This window comes from Salvelinus namaycush, chromosome 30, assembly GCF_016432855.1.
Source record: "Salvelinus namaycush isolate Seneca chromosome 30, SaNama_1.0, whole genome shotgun sequence".
NCBI lineage: Eukaryota > Metazoa > Chordata > Actinopteri > Salmoniformes > Salmonidae > Salvelinus > Salvelinus namaycush.
In genome coordinates this window covers 11,756,451-11,775,231 of record NC_052336.1, presented here as the reverse complement: position 1 = coordinate 11,775,231, position 18,781 = coordinate 11,756,451, and the positions used below count along the sequence as shown (strand labels likewise).

The 18,781-nt window shown below is 45.1% G+C and overlaps 1 protein-coding gene across 2 annotated transcripts in view; it reads right to left on the bottom strand.

The window, feature by feature from the left end:
- LOC120025307 (DENN domain-containing protein 2B-like) overlaps positions 1-18,781 on the bottom strand; it is an 86,933-nt gene that overhangs the window by 27,617 nt on the left and 40,535 nt on the right. For both annotated transcript variants that reach the window (XM_038969802.1, XM_038969801.1), the window contains exons 4-14: positions 17,949-18,100; positions 12,141-12,259; positions 11,422-11,640; positions 10,900-10,996; positions 10,682-10,726; positions 9,524-9,708; positions 6,588-6,697; positions 5,973-6,042; positions 4,535-4,612; positions 1,217-1,357; positions 906-1,054 (exon numbers count right to left, since the gene is read on the bottom strand). In XM_038969802.1, the coding sequence (XP_038825730.1) occupies positions 906-1,054; positions 1,217-1,357; positions 4,535-4,612; positions 5,973-6,042; positions 6,588-6,697; positions 9,524-9,708; positions 10,682-10,726; positions 10,900-10,996; positions 11,422-11,640; positions 12,141-12,259; positions 17,949-18,100 (1,365 nt within the window). The remainder of the gene's footprint in view (positions 1-905; positions 1,055-1,216; positions 1,358-4,534; positions 4,613-5,972; positions 6,043-6,587; positions 6,698-9,523; positions 9,709-10,681; positions 10,727-10,899; positions 10,997-11,421; positions 11,641-12,140; positions 12,260-17,948; positions 18,101-18,781) is intronic.

The following is an 18,781-nucleotide window of genomic DNA, read 5'->3' as shown; positions in this document are numbered from 1 at the left end:
TTCAATCTGCCATCAACAGTTAGGGTGAGCCAGAGTGCACTGGCAGAGTGGCAGGGCAATCCCCACTATTGGAACTGTTATACATGTAAATTCTCTCTTCGAAGTTAGTCCTTCTTTAAAGTTCAGGATATGTCATCTCTGTGAGAGGAAATGCACCAAGACATGTGAAACAGTGTTATGATGACGGTATCATAGTCAGTCTGTACTGTATAGCCACATGTCCAGAAAGATACAGATAGAGGATCCCTAAGCTCAGCAATGTGGGTCTGAGAAAAACAGTCAGGCCTCTGTGTGAACATAAACAGAAAAGGGAAAATGTACAAGAGCATGAGATAAAATCCCTCTCATGTAAGGCAGATGTTATTGTAATGGGGTAGGTGGATTCACTGCAGAAAAGACAGTGAACTTCTGTGATAACTGAGAAAGGATATTAATTGCTAACATACACCGTAATCCTAGACAGCAATTGATCTCACTCCTAGCCACCATGTGTGACAAGGATGAAGTATTCTAGGAACTATTTTCACTATTTATAGCCTAATGTTGGAGAGTTAAGATCTTTGTCAGGCGATAACCTTACACTACAATATGAGCAGGCGTTGAGAGCTCTACGTATCAGATTTCACTGTAAATACTGTAGTTTCAATCATTATCTAACAATAACAACAGCCCTTAGCGTTTCAGAAGTACCTTAACAAAACACTGCCTCTAAAGGTATTATTGAGCATTTCACTTGGCACAAGTAACCATCATCTAACAACTACAAGTTTCAACAACCCCCGCCTGCCTCTAACAGGGCATGACCATTAGTCAGGGACAGCTTCCCATGAGAAGGTGATTCAGTTCTCTCTCCATCTTTACTTATTACTAGAAGGGTTACCAACTATAAGAGTCTTGACGCTCACCTGAGTTTATCAGCCACAAAGATGACTCTGCGCTCCAGCAGCAGGGAGGCGAAGACCTGCACCACCTGACGCACGCTCAGGCAGCTGAAGAGACTGTCAAAGTCTACATGCTCCAGTCTGGAGTCCATGGGCCGCCTCAGCTCAATGACCTGGGGAGAAGAACACGACCTGGGGTCAAAACCTTGGGTCACAACCAGTCATACATTCACAGAGGTCACAGGTCATGCTCAATTAAGCATACATCGCATTATCTTCATGCATCATCCTTCTTTGATGGAACCTTAGCAACCAAGGGCTGATGTGTCTCCAACCTCATTCCCTGCTCCAGGAAGGAAGGTCTTGACTTTGATGGTCTTCCCCGGCGCTGGGAAGGGTGACTCCATCAGACTCCTCATGAAGGGGTAGACCAGGGCTGCAGAGATCCCCCTCCGCCTCTCCACCTCATCCAGGATCTACACACAGCACAGGACAGGAGGTTGAGAGTTAGACCACACAGAACAGGACAGGGGGTTGAGAGTTAGACCACACAGAACAGGACAGGGGGTTGAGAGTTAGACCACACAGAACAGGACAGGGGGTTGAGAGTTAGACCACACAGCACAGAACAGGGGGTTGAGAGTTAGACCACACAGAACAGGACAGGGGGTTGAGAGTTAGACCACACAGCACAGGACAGGGGGTTGAGAGTTAGACCACACAGCACAGGACAGGAGGTTGAGAGTTAGACCATACAGCACAGAACAGGGGGTTGAGAGTTAGACCACACTGCACAGGACAGGGGGTTGAGAGTTAGACCACACAGCACAGGACAGGAGGTTGAGAGTTAGACCACACAGCACAGAACAGGGGGTTGAGAGTTAGACCACACAGAACAGGACAGGGGGTTGAGAGTTAGACCACACAGCACAGGACAGGGGGTTGAGAGTTAGACCACACAGCACAGGACAGGAGGTTGAGAGTTAGACCATACAGCACAGAACAGGGGGTTGAGAGTTAGACCACACAGCACAGAACAGGGGGTTGAGAGTTAGACCACACAGAACAGGACAGGGGGTTGAGAGTTAGACCACACAGCACAGAACAGGGGGTTGAGAGTTAGACCACACTGCACAGGACAGGGGGTTGAGAGTTAGACCACACAGCACAGGACAGGAGGTTGAGAGTTAGACCACACAGAACAGGACAGGAGGTTGAGAGTTAGACCATACAGCACAGAACAGGGGGTTGAGAGTTAGACCATACAGCACAGGACAGCGGGTTGAGAGTTAGACCACACAGCACAGGACAGCGGGTTGAGAGTTAGACCACACAGCACAGGACAGGGGGTTGAGAGTTAGACCACACAGAACAGGACAGGAGGTTGAGAGTTAGACCACACAGCACAGGACAGCGGGTTGAGAGTTAGACCACACAGCACAGGACAGGGGGTTGAGAGTTAGACCATACAGCACAGGACAGGGGGTTGAGAGTTAGACCACACAGCACAGGACAGGGGGTTGAGAGTTAGACCACACAGAACAGGACAGGGGGTTGAGAGTTAGACCACACAGAACAGGACAGGGGGTTGAGAGTTAGACCACACAGCACAGGACAGGAGGTTGAGAGTTAGACCACACAGCACAGAACAGGGGGTTGAGAGTTAGACCACACAGAACAGGACAGGGGGTTGAGAGTTAGACCACACAGCACAGGACAGGGGGTTGAGAGTTAGACCACACAGCACAGGACAGGAGGTTGAGAGTTAGACCATACAGCACAGAACAGGGGGTTGAGAGTTAGACCACACAGCACAGAACAGGGGGTTGAGAGTTAGACCACACAGAACAGGACAGGGGGTTGAGAGTTAGACCACACAGCACAGAACAGGGGGTTGAGAGTTAGACCACACTGCACAGGACAGGGGGTTGAGAGTTAGACCACACAGCACAGGACAGGAGGTTGAGAGTTAGACCACACAGAACAGGACAGGAGGTTGAGAGTTAGACCATACAGCACAGAACAGGGGGTTGAGAGTTAGACCATACAGCACAGGACAGCGGGTTGAGAGTTAGACCACACAGCACAGGACAGCGGGTTGAGAGTTAGACCACACAGCACAGGACAGGGGGTTGAGAGTTAGACCACACAGAACAGGACAGGAGGTTGAGAGTTAGACCACACAGCACAGGACAGCGGGTTGAGAGTTAGACCACACAGCACAGGACAGGGGGTTGAGAGTTAGACCATACAGCACAGGACAGGGGGTTGAGAGTTAGACCACACAGCACAGGACAGGGGGTTGAGAGTTAGACCACACAGAACAGGACAGGGGGTTGAGAGTTAGACCACACAGAACAGGACAGGAGGTTGAGAGTTAGACCACACTGCACAGGACAGGAGGTTGAGAGTTAGACCACACTGCACAAGACAGGGAGTTGAGAGTTAGACCACACAGCACAGGACAGGGGGTTGAGAGTTAGACCACACAGAACAGGACAGCGGGTTGAGAGTTAGACCACACTGCAGACACAACACTCAATATTTCAAACAGAAAGTCCCAAATTCCCTATATAGGACCGTGGTCAAAAGTAGTGCACTAAAGAGGAAATAATGTTTCACTTGTGATGTAGATTGAGAGTCTAGTAATAGACCTAGACCAAGTACATTCTGTCAATATGGCCAGTGTTGATGGAATGGAAATGGTAGCGTGTTGCTGTCTGAAGGAAAGCTCCTGCTATTGTCTGGAACCAGGCTACCTTTGCCCCTTTTGACAAATACAGTATGAATTTCAATCTGTGGCTGTCTGATATATATGGAAAATAGCAAAGAAAAATCCCACCCAATATGCCCATGTGTCTGTCTGTGTCAGACCTGCCTACTACTGTCTGGAAAGTTTGTTGGAGAGAGACACACTCACATTCAGAGTCATATGATATCCCCTCCACTCCCCACACACCCTCTGTTCCCGGTGAAATCAAACACTCCCATCTTTCTCGCCTTAACTAGAAAAGCACTTCAAACTCCGTGGAAAACATTTCCTCTCTCACCTACGCAGGTCTCAAGCCCTCAAAATGGTGCCTTCTGAAACCTACACCCCCACCTGTATGAGGGCTGTTCCACCCTCACTGTTGAGGTGCCTGTGCTGTCACAAGACAGAAACAATCTATTGTATTTATGCATCCTTTTGCCCTTAAATGAATATGAAATTAAACTAACTGAGTTTTTTGGCACATTTTAGTACTCACGACACAGTAATAAAAAGTTATTTTCATTCATTAGATATGTCTACTACCTCTTAATTGTTTCCCTTAACACAGGCCTTATTTACTTCAAAAACACTGTTCATAGAGGATTCATGAGGAGGCAGATAAGGCATGAGTACTTAAACACAATGAGCACTCTGTTTCATGTTAGCTCAACTCAGGAACAAGTGAAGGAAACAATTGAACTGGGAAATCAGAGAGAGGAAAAAGCAGAAAATAAGGTTTATGCTGGACAGGATGCCTTTGAGTGGAAATGCTGGCACAGCCTCAACTAGTTCACTCCTGGGAACAGTGGCCTCGGCTCGGCTCAGAGACAGGTAACCGCGACGACGGCTACACTAGGGTGTGTGTGTGTGTGTGTGTGTGTGTGTGTAAGCATGAACTCACCTTGGAGAACAGGTGGAAACAGCCCAGTCGGCTGATGACGCAGTACACCTCAGGAAGGCGAGGCCCTTTCCCACTCGGCTAGAACAGGGGCACAAATTAAGAGTCTCGTCAGTCACTGGGGAAGAGAGGCTTGTAAGGTAACGCAGACAGTAATGTGGCAATAGATACTAAGATAAGATACTTGGTTAGGTTTATAATGCAACATCAATGAGAATATATTGAAACACTACCATACACACAAACATGATAAAGCCAACAGCTTAATTTGACCAAAGCTATGTGATGTACTTGCTTTTATTCAGAGAAAGTACCAGGTTAGTTCACAATCGGCTGTGGTTGAAGAAATATTTATAAATCTGGTCTTTCAGTTGCTGGAGGTGGACTTATTTAATCTGGAGAGACTGAGGCTTCCCATTGTAAACTAAACACAGGTGCTGCAGTCTCTACACAGTTAATAATCCCCCCTACCCTCCACACTAAACAATCACAGACCAGTCTACTCTGGAACCAACCAGGCCTCCTGGATCTATCCATCTAACACACACACACACACACATATACGCACGTGCACACACACACGAATTAACACGTGCATACATATAAAGAAATCCCGAAATCCACTTGTCCATATTAGGTATGCAATTTTCTCCTCTGCTTTCTTCAAATGGATGATTAAATCAAGCATGTGGAACTTGGTTAAAGTCCTTAGGAATGTGTTGTTCATGCCAACTCCTTAGACTTCCACCAGGGAAGGAAGGAGCTGGGTTACCGGAGAGGAGGAAACTCACCTCTCTCACAGCATCAGGAGTCGTCTGATCTACTGCTACTTAATGTCAGCAACTACTGAGCTCAATACAGTCAAGTAACAGTCACAACTGAGTTTAAGAATGGCCCCCATCTCGGTCTACGCGACACACAAATACAGTAGGCTATTAAAACACACTGACAAACCCTACAAAACATACACGCTTTGTGAATGTACACATTCTTGGGCATAACAGTGACATAAAAAAAAATCACAGCAAGCACAACATCCCACACATCCATACTTTCTGAACTCAAGCCAAATGTGGGCTCGTCATAAAACATCAAATGACTAGAAACCCTACAGGCGGGTTGTGCTCTACAATGACAAACTTAGACATTTCATGATGTTTTTCGGCATTCTTCTCCTGAGAAACTCTCATGAAACAGAAGGAGTCCAGTTTTACTAGGATTCATCCCGACCGTTTTGAAAGGCAAAAACGACCAAGCTTTGTTACATACGGACATTAAAATTCACTTGATTTACTTTCTCTCCTATTCACACCCAGTTTGGTGATGCAATAACACCTCAATGGTCCCACAGGAAAGAAAAAAACCTTGTCAAAACAAACAGGGCTGGCTCAGCAGGGTGTGAACAGAACAGGGACCAGTGAACTAATGGTGGCTTGCTTACCAGCAGACGCCTGCAGTACCCAAACCTCCTGCTGCCATCCTCTCCAGTCAACATGAACGAGAAGGTCTCACTGTACCGAAACACACACACACACACACACACACACACACACACACACACACACACACACACACACACACACACACACACACACACACACACACACACACACACACACACACACACACACACAGTCTCTGTTATAGTCAAACCAGCATACAGATTGAACAGTGATCAAAGGAAACATAGTGTTGGATCTCATTCACACGTTAGGGTTGGTGAAGTAGCACAGTCTCTGTGGCGGAGAGAGAAGACTGTTTTAGGGACCCACGTTGTCAGGAGCAGGAGTGAGAGTAAGAGTCTACCAGGATTTCATGAAGATAATGGCATTACATCTTTGTGTTTTCTTCCTAATTTTACTCGTTGATATTTACACGTCTAATCATACTATCGATTTGTTCGTTTTTTAACCTTAATCTATATATGTAACACTTGTGCATCACAACTGATTAGTACCCATCTGGTTCAGGCAAGGAATGGGACTAATAGGCCAACAGTGTGGTGGTGAGCTTTCCTCCGTGATGCAGTGGGGTTGTATAGTAATCTGTACTGTACCTGCTGTATTCAGACACTGGGGTCCAGTCCTTGGCATCTGGAAAGCAGAACTGGGGGATGGCTTTGAGTCTCTGCTCTGCCTCCCTCATCAGCTTGGTGGGCCTCTCTAGCTGTGAGACGAGACGAGAAAGGAACAGGAAACGTCTCAGTCAGAAACAGACGCTTACAGTCTACTGAGTCTGTCCTCTTTACAGGGTCCCCAAAAACGTCCCCTACAGTAAGAATAAATGACCAGCCTAAGCATTCTCCCACACAGGGTCAGTGTCTCCTCCCCTTATCACCCCCAACCTCCCTCTCTACCCCCTCTCCCCCCCGACGTCATTGGGTCAGGCTTTTCTCTGGCAGAGAACCAACATACCGATATCTCCCAGGGGATTCTATCACTGAAGCAAATCTTAAATAACTTAAAAAGAGATCTTTGAGTAAGTAAACACTTAACTACCATAGAAACCGTTTCCTGGTTACACCACTTACTGTCAATAAACTCCCAAAACTCCCTCAACCCGTATGTTACGGCCATGGCCCTACTCTTCAGCAATATCTGCATCTACACTGCCTTCAGAAAGTATTCACACCCCTTGACTTTTTCCACATTTTGTTATGTTACAGCCTGAATTTAAAATGGATTACATTCAGATTTTGTGTCACTGGCCTACACACAATACCTCATAATGTCAAAGTGGAATTATATTTTTTGAAATGTTTACAAATAAATGTTAAATTAGAAGCTGAAATGTCTTGAGTCAATAAATATTCAACCCCTTCGTTATGGCAAGCCTAAACAAGTTCATGAGTAAAAATGTGCTTAACAACTCACATAAAGTTGCATGGACAAAAATAGTGTTTAACATAATTTTTGAATGACTTCCTCATCTCTGTACCTAAACACATACAGATAATTGTAAGGTCCTTCAGTCGAACAGTGAATTTCAAACACAGATTCAACCACAAAACCAGGGATGTTTTCCAATGCTGTCACGTTCCTGACCTGTTTTATGTTATTTTTGTATGTGTTTAGTTGGTCAGGGCGTGAGTTGGGGTGGGCATTCTATGTTTTGTGTTTCTATGTTTAGGTCGTTTGTAATTAGCCTTATATGGTTCTCAATCAGGGACAGGTGTTTTACGTTTTCCTCTGATTGAGAACCATATATAGGTTGGCTGTTCACACTGTTTGTTTGTGGGTGATTGTCTTCCGTGTCTGTGTCTGTGCACCACACGGGACTGTTTCGTTTGTTCGTTTGTTTGATGTAGTCCGTTCCTGTTCGTGAGTTCTTCGTGCATTTATGTAAGTTCCATGTTCAGGTCTGTCTACCTCGGTTTTGGTTATTTTGTAAATTCTCAAGTTTGTTTAGTTTTCGTCTTGTTTCAATAAACATTCATGTCGTATCACAACGCTGCGTTTTGGTCGAATCCCTACTCCTCCTCTTCGGACGAAGAGGAGGAGGAAAACCGTGACAAATGCCTCGAAAAGAAGGGCACCAATTGGTAGATGGGTAAAAAATTAAACAGACATTAAACATCCCTTTGTGCATGGTGAAGTTATTAATTACGCTTTGGATGGTGTATCAATACACCCAGTCACTACAGTCCTTCCTAACTCAGTTGCCGGAGAGGAAGGAAACGACTCAGGGATTACGCCATGAGGCCAATGGTGACTTTAAAACAGTTACAGAGTTTAATGGCTGTGATAGGAGAATCAACATTGTAGTTACTCCTAAATACTAACTTAAATGACAGAATGAAAATAAGGAAGACTTTACAGAATAAAAATATTACAAACAGGATGTATGTTTTAGAATAAGGCACTGAAGAAAAACTGCAAAAAATGTGACAAAGAAATTAACTTCATGTCCTGAATACAAAATGTTATGTTTGGTGCAAATCCAACACAACACATCACTGAGTACCACTCTTCATATTTTCAAGCATGGTGGTTGCATCATGTTATGGGTATAGTTATCATCAGCAAGGACTACACAGGTTTTTTTTTATAAAAATAAATGAAATAGAACTAAGCACAGGTAAAATCCTAGAGGAAAACCTGGTTCAGTCTGCTTTCCAACAGATACTGGGAGACAAATTCACCTTTCAGCAGGACAATAACCTAAAACACAAGACCAAATATATACTGGAGTTGCTAACCAAGACAACATTGAATGTTCCTGAGTGGCTTAGTTACAGTTTTGACTTAAATTGTCTTGTAAATCTATGGCAAGACTTGAAAATGGCTAGAAATGATCAACAACCAACTTGACAGAGCTTGAAGAATTTAAAAAAGAATAATATGCAAATATTGTACAATCCAGGTGTGTAAAGCTCTTAGTAGACTTACCCAGAAAGACTCTGTAATCGCTGCCAAAGGTGATTCTACAAAGTATTGACTCAGGGGTATGAATACTTATGTAAATTAGATATTTCTGTATTTCCTTTTTTTTTTTAAATGTGCTAATATTTCTAAAAACATGTTTTCACTTTGTCATTATGGGGTATTGTGTGTAGATGGGGGAGACATAAAAAAATATATATGAATTCAGGCTGTAACAGAACAAAATGTGGAATAAGTCAAGAGGTACGAATACTTTCTGAAGGAACTGTATGTGCTGGACTAAAGTGGCCATAATGGCTACTAAAAGTAGATGAAATAACACTGACGTTTTTGACTGCCGAAATCAATATTGTTCTGTATGAAAATAAGCCATTTTCAATTCTATTTCAACATGCAAACAACATTGGTAAGGGTCTCCGACCTCCATATATCACAGCTCTCAGCATACATACTTCTGTAGGTCCAGTGAGTAATGTCTCAGAAGAAACAGTTATCTACCAGGACCCCTTCCTGTTTAAATCCTCTCTCTCACTTAAGGGACTTGACACTGCTGTCTGACCCATGACCAAGGGACTCGAGGGGCCAGAATACAGTTTGGTTGTTCCCTTACCTTGGGGAACTGGTAGGTGACTTCGGGAGAGAAGGAGTTCTTGGTGGGCTTTTTCTTGAGGGACACCACCACAAAGTACTCAAACAGCTCCCTCTCCTGCCACTCAATCAGCTGCAGCTCCAGTGTGCGGTAGCTAGGGGCCCTCCGCAGCATTGACTGCAGCTTCAGCAGCCTCTGGGTGTGGGCTGGGGAGAGAAGAGAGAGGGATATGGACAGTTCAATCTTCAGCACAGGGTTGTATCGACAAAATGCATATCCCAAACACTGTGTACTACACACAACTGACAGCACTCACAGCTAATAATGCACTACAAACCATGCAGTCTGACAAAGAACTTACAGTCCAACATCCACTTCCCAGCTAACAAGACACATTCCCATAACTAATGAAATGTTACCATTGGATTCCCCTTAGGTTGAGAGAGAACATAATGAGAGAATGTTCTCCAAACATTATTGGAACATATTTAGTCAAGCATGATGTTTCCAAAACCATGTTACGATGTAAAAGGAAATCAAACATTCAAGGAACTTCCCCCTGAAAAGTTGCCAGGATGTTCCTGGGATGATTTTTTTTTTTTTAATCACAAAATGCTTTGAAAACCAAACAAATGGAGGTTAAATGATTGTTATCTCTAACCTGCCAAAAACATTCTGGGAACCAAAACTTAACCGGATTTAAAACGTTAGCTGGGTTTCAACACACTGATTAAACCTCTATACTCACACATGTTTATCCTCACACAGTCCAACACATAACAACCTAAACACAGATTAGAGAGAAATACAAACCTTATAGTTCACCATAACTGTCATCACAGATGGCTTGTGTTTAAAACAGAGTATGAACAGAATCAGCAACGAGTTCGAACATAGTGCATTTAGTATTTATATGAAAGAATGACAGTTGTATAGTCTATAGCACATCCATGACATCTTCATTTTGTCTTTCAGTTACATTTCTGTGGTCCCTTTGGTCACAAGTCACTTGATCGATGTCTCGCACCAAACACTGACTTGTCAAAACAGAGACGTGCGCTTGTTGTATCTGCTGTGAGTGGGACAAATCCTCTGTCTGTGCAGAAACAGACAGCTATAGACCAAGTGCACCATTGTTCTCCAGGGACTGAGCTTCAACTGCATACTGTGACCTCTCACCTTTGAACCTGTCATCAGAGTCGCTCTCACTCTCGCTGTTGTCATCTGTAAACAGATCGGAGAGAGAAAGGTTTGTTTAGGGTCAGGGGTCAACTCTACAACTGTATGTTTATGCCATAGAGATGAGATGACTGGGACACTATGTGGGTGGGGGAGACACAAATATTTACTCCCTGATCCAGACAGTGGATGGAGAGAAGGGAGGAGCCCCTATGTACCTCTCAGAGATGCCGTCTCAATATTAGACAAGGACAGCTTCTTCAGCCTTTTCTTCCCTCTCTTGGTAGAGTAAATGGAGTTGATTCTCTGGACCATCTGTAAACAGTGAGAGGAAAGGGGAAGCTCAGTGTGTGTACAACCTACAGTAGAGGACTATCTGGTCTCTTGTGGTGAAGCTCTTCAAAGTTGGCTCCATTTAGTGCGTGGGAGGAGGCCGAGATCCTCCGAAAATCCTTCTCAGTGCTCTCTCTCTCTGCATGTCCAGAACTATCCCTGGGATATGGCTTGTGTTTAAAACAGAGTATGAACAAAAACAGCAAAGAGTTTCCGTCACAGTGCATTTAGGAATTATTCAAAATAATGACATTTGTATAGTCTATAGCAAATCCATCTTCATTTTGCCTTTCAGGTAGATGCATGGCCCCGTAGATACATGGCTTGCAAGAATAGAATAGTCCTTGAGGAGATCCTCATGGAGAGAACAGGTTCATTCCTACAGCCTGGAGTGTTTTATATTGTACCTTGGGGATCCTCCGGTGCCTACGGGAGGCCAGGGTGTCGCTGGCGCTGCTCAGGCTGTCATCCAGCAGGCAGCAGGGGGAGGGAGAGACCCCCAGCTGGGGCGGCAGCAGCAGCATGTCATCATGGCTGTGTCGCTTGGACAGGTGGGACGCACGGTGACTCTTCTTGTCTGTGGGACCAGAGAGGCGCAGGGACTGACTACTGGGCTGAGAGGGCAGCTGTGGAGGGGGAGAGAGAGGACAATACTGAGGCAGTGTCCCAGATGGCAACCTATTCCCTTTATAGTGCACTATTTCTGACCAGGCCCCATAGGATGAAGCAATGGATCCTGGTTTGGTCTGGGATTGACTGAGGTTTTTGTCATGACAATAAGTAACCGTACCCAATAATACAATATATTTTCCTCACTGCACAGTGACCTCATTCCCAGCTGAAAATTCCCAGGAAATTCGAAATCGTCTTTCCTACGACGAGACAGTGCCCATCCATATTAAAGCAGCAGAGCCAAACCTACATTTCCAGGCAGACTGACAGTATTTTACTGGAACTCCACCAGGTTTCAACACATCAAAAGGCTTCTGTAGCGCAAATAATGAGAAATCTAGCTGTGAAACATGATTACTGGAGGATCCTGTCCAGGTTTCAGAGATCTAACTCAAGTCTGAGGGAGAATTTTACCGTTGGAAAATACCTCAGTTCTGCTAGCTAGCTGGGTTACCTGAGGAGGTGAGTTGAGTTTCTGGGAGGTCCAGGTCCGGTTGCTTTCTGGTACCAAGCGGTTCTTCCGACCCAAACTCCTCCTCTTCAGGTCCACGTCCTCGTACGGGTTCTCCTTCTCTGTGTGACAACATTAAGAAAACAGATTAAGGTCTAAGATAACAGCAGCAGCTGTTCAGAAGGATCTGTTAAGGTTCAGGGAGAAGGAAGGTATTTGACTAGACAAGACAAAGCCACAGGGGCTTCAGGCCAGAGTCTGTGTGAGATGACGGGGGGCAGGAGAGGGAGTTGGGGGGCAGGAGAGAGGCTCCCCGTGGTGTAGCTCAGATCAAATAAGTCATGCAGGGGCCAGGTTAAAGGTCACTCTCAGCTGGCTGCTACAATGCCCAAATGTACTGTCTCTTTAAACAGTTACTGTTGGCCCAGGGCCCCGCTGGCCCCTGACCGACTGCACTGTGCCGAGACTCCCGGACACTGGGCTGCTAGTGGTGAGTCACGGCCGGAGTATGCAGGCTGTCTGCTGCGGGAGGCGAAGGGGAGGAGAGGAGCGGGACATCCTCCTCCTCTTCCTCTCAGGTATCACTGAACTTCATTCTCACATCCTTGCAATGTGACTGTTGATGTAGAAATGTTCACTCAACATTTCAGAGGTGTTGCACAAAGAGTTTTGGGTTTTCCCACTGCACACTGACGGCAATCTCACACAGCACTGCTTTCACTGATGTCACTTGGAAAAAGGCCAGCCAGCGTGTATAAAAACTTGTATAACACCCCTGCCCATGTCCATCCAGACGTGCTCTGAGAATAGCATTTGAGCTGGGTCTGAAAAGGTTGTGAGAAAACGAAGGAACTGCACTAAAAAGAAAAACAGAGCCAGATGGTGTCGAAAGGCATGATGGAAAAGACTTGCAGTGAAAGACGAGAATGAGTCCAACAGAGCTAGTGTTTGTTAAAAGAGACTACACTAAATCTACACTTCAGCATCTCAATGATGGAAGAGAATCCTATAAACGGAGGAACACCTTGAAGGCCAACATTAAACTGTGCTAAATGTATCTGTTAAAGGTATCTGTTTTGTTAAAAGGGGTTCATAATTTATTGCCTATTTATGAACCATCTTAGTGAGAACATCAGAGCATTCTGCCATGTCATACTGAAAATGAAATTCCAGTCAGACTGGGCTTTTCCCTCTTCCCTCCCTATGTATTATCAGAGCTGATGATACACCGATCACTTATCGCAGGCATTTTGCTAATATTGTTTGTTACGATAAGTAGCCTACTAGAGAAATATGAAGTTTGAAATGAAATAAGTTTACCACGAAATTGTGTGTGTGATTGTTAAATTGGGCAATTGATGGCTACAGACTAGTAGTAGCAGTTTTTTTTTTGGGGGGGGGGGGGGTTTACCCCTTTTTTCTCCCCAATTTCGTGGTATCCAATTGGTAGTAGTTACAGTCTTGTCTCATCGCTGCAACTCCCGTACGGACTCGGGAGAGGCGAAGGTCGAGAGCCATGCGTCCTCCGAAACCCAACCTTGACACAATGCACATCCAACCCGGAAGCCAGCCGCACCAATGTGTCGGAGGAAACACCGTACACCAGGCAACCTGGTCAGCGTGCACTGCGCCCGGCCTGCCACAGGAGTGGCTAGTGCGCTATGAGACAAGGATATCCCTGCCTTCCAAACCCTCCCTAACCCGAACGACGCTGGGCCAATTGTGCGTCGCCCCATGGACCTCCCGGTCGCGGCCGGCTGCGACAGAGCCTGGGCTCGAACCCAGAATCTCTGGTGGCACAGCTAGCACTGCGATGCAGTGCCTTAGACCACTGTGCCACCCGGGAGGCCAGTAATAGTAGTTTTAAGGGTAATATGAAAAAATATACTGTGGTGCACATTAATGTTATAAAATATTGATATATTTATCGTTATCACATCAATTCAGGCAATTTATCGCGACATGGATATTTATCTGTATGGCCCAGCTCTAGGGATGGACTGACTGATGTCTCAGTGCTCTGGACCCCAATCAACTGAAGCAGAGTAATGACAGCCTGCTGGGATGATGATATGTCTCCATGGCTTCTGACGCACTGGAAGGTACTAATCAACTGCTGTGGTTACTCACATCCAAACACACGCACACACACACATATGCACACACACACACACACACACACACACACACACACACACACACACACACACACACACACACACACACACACACACACACACATAGTGGGCACACCACTCCTGACCTGGCTGCACCCACACTGTGACTCGGCATCTGTTGACACAATAGGCTCTCTCTAGAGCGAGACAGAGGACAGACTATCTACACAATGTCAGGATGGGATTACCCCATAAAAGGGCTATGGACAGAATGTCCCTCGCCAACGAGTGGCTGCTACAGTGGCACCAGTCATTCATGTAATAAACAGAGATGTTCAGGGGACCAAAACGGGCTTGAGATCTGTCTAAACGTTTGGTGGCACTACAAACCATGCTGTAACTGTACAGTGTACATCCTTCAGAGAACTTCAACTGTAAATTAAAGAGAAATGCCATACTGTATTCATCAGCAATTCATAAATCTATGTGAAATGTATGATTACAGAGACAAAACAAAGCATCATTATTCCAGTCAGCAGATTCCCATGCATTGTTAGAGCAGAGATAATCTGGCTCAGACAGACAGGCCAGGGAGGCCATTTTACCTCACCACCACCACTGTTGACATAATGATGTTAGAGAGACTCAGTTCAGCTTGGGGTTGATGACGCAGGCATAATCCATTACTACTGAGTCACTTGTGTACAGATCCTGATTCACCAGACAGGAAACCTATTCCCAGTGGCACTACGCCAATCAAACTATAGCTTGTCATAATATAACCATTTATACCATAACACCATAATGAATCATGAATTTCATCATAACACAGGTGGCAGATGACTGATCTTCTCAAAGTACATTTTGACAGTTGCCAATTAGACATAAGAAACACTGACTTCAGACTGACTTCACTTGCTTCAGAATGAGAAGCCAGTGAATATTGGCAAATGTCCAGTCACTCAAGAATTAATTCGAGAGTATCTAATCAGAGAGACTTGAAAAGCTGCAATATGACTTCATGAAACATGGCTGGATGATGACGATATGCACGTAGTACTCAGTGGATTCTCCATGTAGTGGCAGGATCGGACGGCAGCTTCGGGGAAGTCGAAAGGAGGAGTGTGTTTTTTTCATAAATAACAACTGGTGTGCTGTTTCCAGTGTGAAGGAAATCTCTAGCTTTTGCTCACCTGATATAGAATACCTCATGGTAAGCTACAGACCCTTTTATCTACCAAGAGTTCTCATCTGTAATTATCACAGTTGTCTACATCCCTCCACAAACCAACACCACTCTGGCACTCAACTGTATGGAGCCATAAACAAACAAGTGGTCGGGTGGAGAATTAAAACCGTCCTACCTCACTTCTACCAACACGTCTCCTGTGCCACTAATGGCACTAAAACTATAGACCACTTTTGTTCTACCAACAGAAATGCAAACAAGGCCCTCCCTCATCCTCCCTTTGGCAAATCTGACCATGACTCCATTTTCCTGCTTCCTGTTTACAAACAAAATCTCAAACAGGAAGTACCAGTGATGCCCTGAATACGGAAGTGGTTGGACACTTTTACACTCATCATATGCTGCTGCTACTCTGTTCTATATTTTAGTCTTATTATTATCATCTATCATGATGACTAGTCACTTTACCCTGCCTTCATGTACATATCTACCTCAAATACCACATACCTCTGCACATTGATCTGGTACTCGTACTCCCTGTATATAACTCCATTCTTGTGTAGTTTATTTTATTCCTCGTGTTACTATTTTTTATTATTCTGAAACGATGGGAAGGGCCCGTAAGCAAGGATTTCACAGTAATGTCTACACCAGTAGTATCCAGCGCATGTAGCAAATGTTATTTTATTTTGAGAAGAATCTTTATTTGATGTACTCATTGTCAGTGGGCTACTGCCTCAGACAGTTATGATCTCCTCACATAGTTGATTAAATGCTTCGAGAAGGGCTGTGTGTGTCTGAGTCCAAAGTGTCTGGGCTGCTACACGTTGAAATACGAGCGGAGAGGGACTAGAACATGGCTTATCTCCCACTGCTGTGGCTGCTGCCTCCAACGGAACATCTGACCTGTAAACCGCTGCTTAGCGGTGGTGGAGACCGCCATTCCATGCTGTGATCAGAGCCAGCTAGGCCTATTTCAGACTGGAGCAGCCAGGATTACTGGGGAGGGACAGCTCACAGAGGCAATGTATTTCTCTGTAACTAATCATCATTCAGCCAAAATGCCTTCGACCGCATCGCCGATCCCATACTCGAGGTGTTCGGCCGGCGAACAATGGACTCTTTGTTGGGGTACACATGAAAGTCCCCCGGGTCCCCTCGCGGCCACCGATTCATGCTCTGCCTGGAACCAATGGTCATCTTCAGAGACTGAATAAAACGCCATAGAGGACGAATAGAGGAAGAGAGTCAACCATGTATGAGGGAGAAATATGGCCATCACAGTCTTAATTTGACCCATGTGCTTGCAAAAAAAAAATGCTCAAAGGCTACAAACATATATCAACCAACACTCAATCTCTAATTTCCAACTAAAAACATGTCAGCCCCCATTCTTTTACTGGGTCTCACATTCAAGCCTGATGAGCAGGAAGTAGATTTATAGTGGAGGGGCCGAGAATGGCCGGGCGAGATGTGACAGACATCGCTGCCACATGAAGCACCTCAGGAGAACCAGCCTTTTCACTGTCCACAGTCCTCAGGACGTTTACTACTGGAAAGGAATTTGGCATACAATTGTACTTTGTCACCCTCAATACAGAGAATGTATAGTTGGTCTTGCTTATATTGTAGTTTTCCATGTTACTAAAACTATCAAGAGGTCAAAAGTCCTTGTTGGAGGATAGATATTCCCCCAATTTTGTGAAAACAATTCATTGTGAGACTGTCGAACACTTGGTTTATGTGAAATTAGCTTTAGTGCTAGGTCTGGGCTTTTAGCTGAGGCATATCAAGTTGACATTTTCCCAAGCCACAAAGTTATCTTACAATATAATCCAGTAAACAGCGGAATGCCATTCTTTGTCTCAAGATAATGAAGAGTGAGTGATAATGAAGAGTGAGTGATGATCAATTTTCTTTACATAACCATACAGGGCTGAATAAACATAAAGCAGGAATATGAAGTATAAATCTAGCATTGATTTTTGAAAAGCCCTGAGAGTTTTTCAGTCAGCTAATTGGGATTGTCCAATAGAAAGCAGATGGGGTATAAATGTACACCTGTCAAATTCCTTTTAACCAGGGGAAGGCCAGCTAGCATTATTTAACCCATCTGTTGTTTCTGGCTCCCACATAACCATTGTCTGGAGACAGACACACAGAGTTTATAGCATATAAAGAAATACTTGTTATCAGTCCATAACAATTAGGAGTTGATGGTGAAACCAGAAAGCAGCACATCTTCAGGCCATCCTTCAGAATAAAGACAATCCAGTCTACTTGGCAGCTGAGAGTGTGAGGATATGAGAGAGTGGCCAACAATCAGACCTCTCTAGAAATTTACCAAGTGTGTGAAAGGATTTTGGAATTACTGCTTGCATCAGCAGTCACTAACAGAGTTTGGCTTTCAACAATCCTGGTTATTCACTGAATTACAATGCATCAGTAAGTGTTGCAGGTCAGGCTGTGTTATCCTCAGGTATCCAGACACAGCACCATGCTTACCCACTATGTCCTCATAGGCGTTCTCCTCTAAAGTGCTTTTGGAGCTGGGCCGGCTGCTGCTGCGAGTCTCTGTGGAAACAGTGCCATTCTCTGTGTGAGAGGACGGGTACGAGGAGGCCAGGCTGGCAGCATCCTCCAACTCACATGACTCCCTAGAGAGAGAGAGAGAGAGAGAGAGAGAGAGAGAGAGAGAGAGAGAGAGAGAGAGAGAGAGAGAGAGAGAGAGAGAGAGAGAGAGAGAGAGAGAGAGAGAGAGAGAGAGAGAGAGAGAGAGAGAGAGAGAGAGAGAGAGAGAGAGAGAGAGAGAGAGAGAGAGAGAGAGAGAGAGAGAGAGAGAGAGAGAGAGAGAGAGAGAGAGAGAGAGAGAGAGAGAGAGAGAGAGAGAGAGAGAGAGAGAGAGAGAGAGAGAGAGAGAGAGAGAGAGAGAGAGAGAGAGAGAGAGAGAGAGAGAGAGAGAGAGAGAGAGAGAGAGAGAGAGAGAGAGAGAGAGAGAGAGAGAGAGAGAGAGAGGAGGGAGGACAGCGAATGGGAGGGAGGGAAAGATGGGAAGAAACAAGAAACAGGGAGGATGGAAAAAAGCAGAAAAGAATATTGCATTTAATCATGCATGGCTGTGTGCTGAGACAGTGGAGAGGAGAGCTGCAGTCCAGAGGGTCTGGTTCATTCCATCCTGATGTAACGGATGTGAAATGGCTAGCTAGTTAGCGGGTACGCGCTACTAGCGTTTCAATCAGTTACGTCACTTGCTCTGAAACCTAGAAGTAGTGTTGCACCTTGCTCTGCAAGGGCCGTGGCCTTTGTGGAGCGATGGGTAACGACGCTTCGTGGGTGTC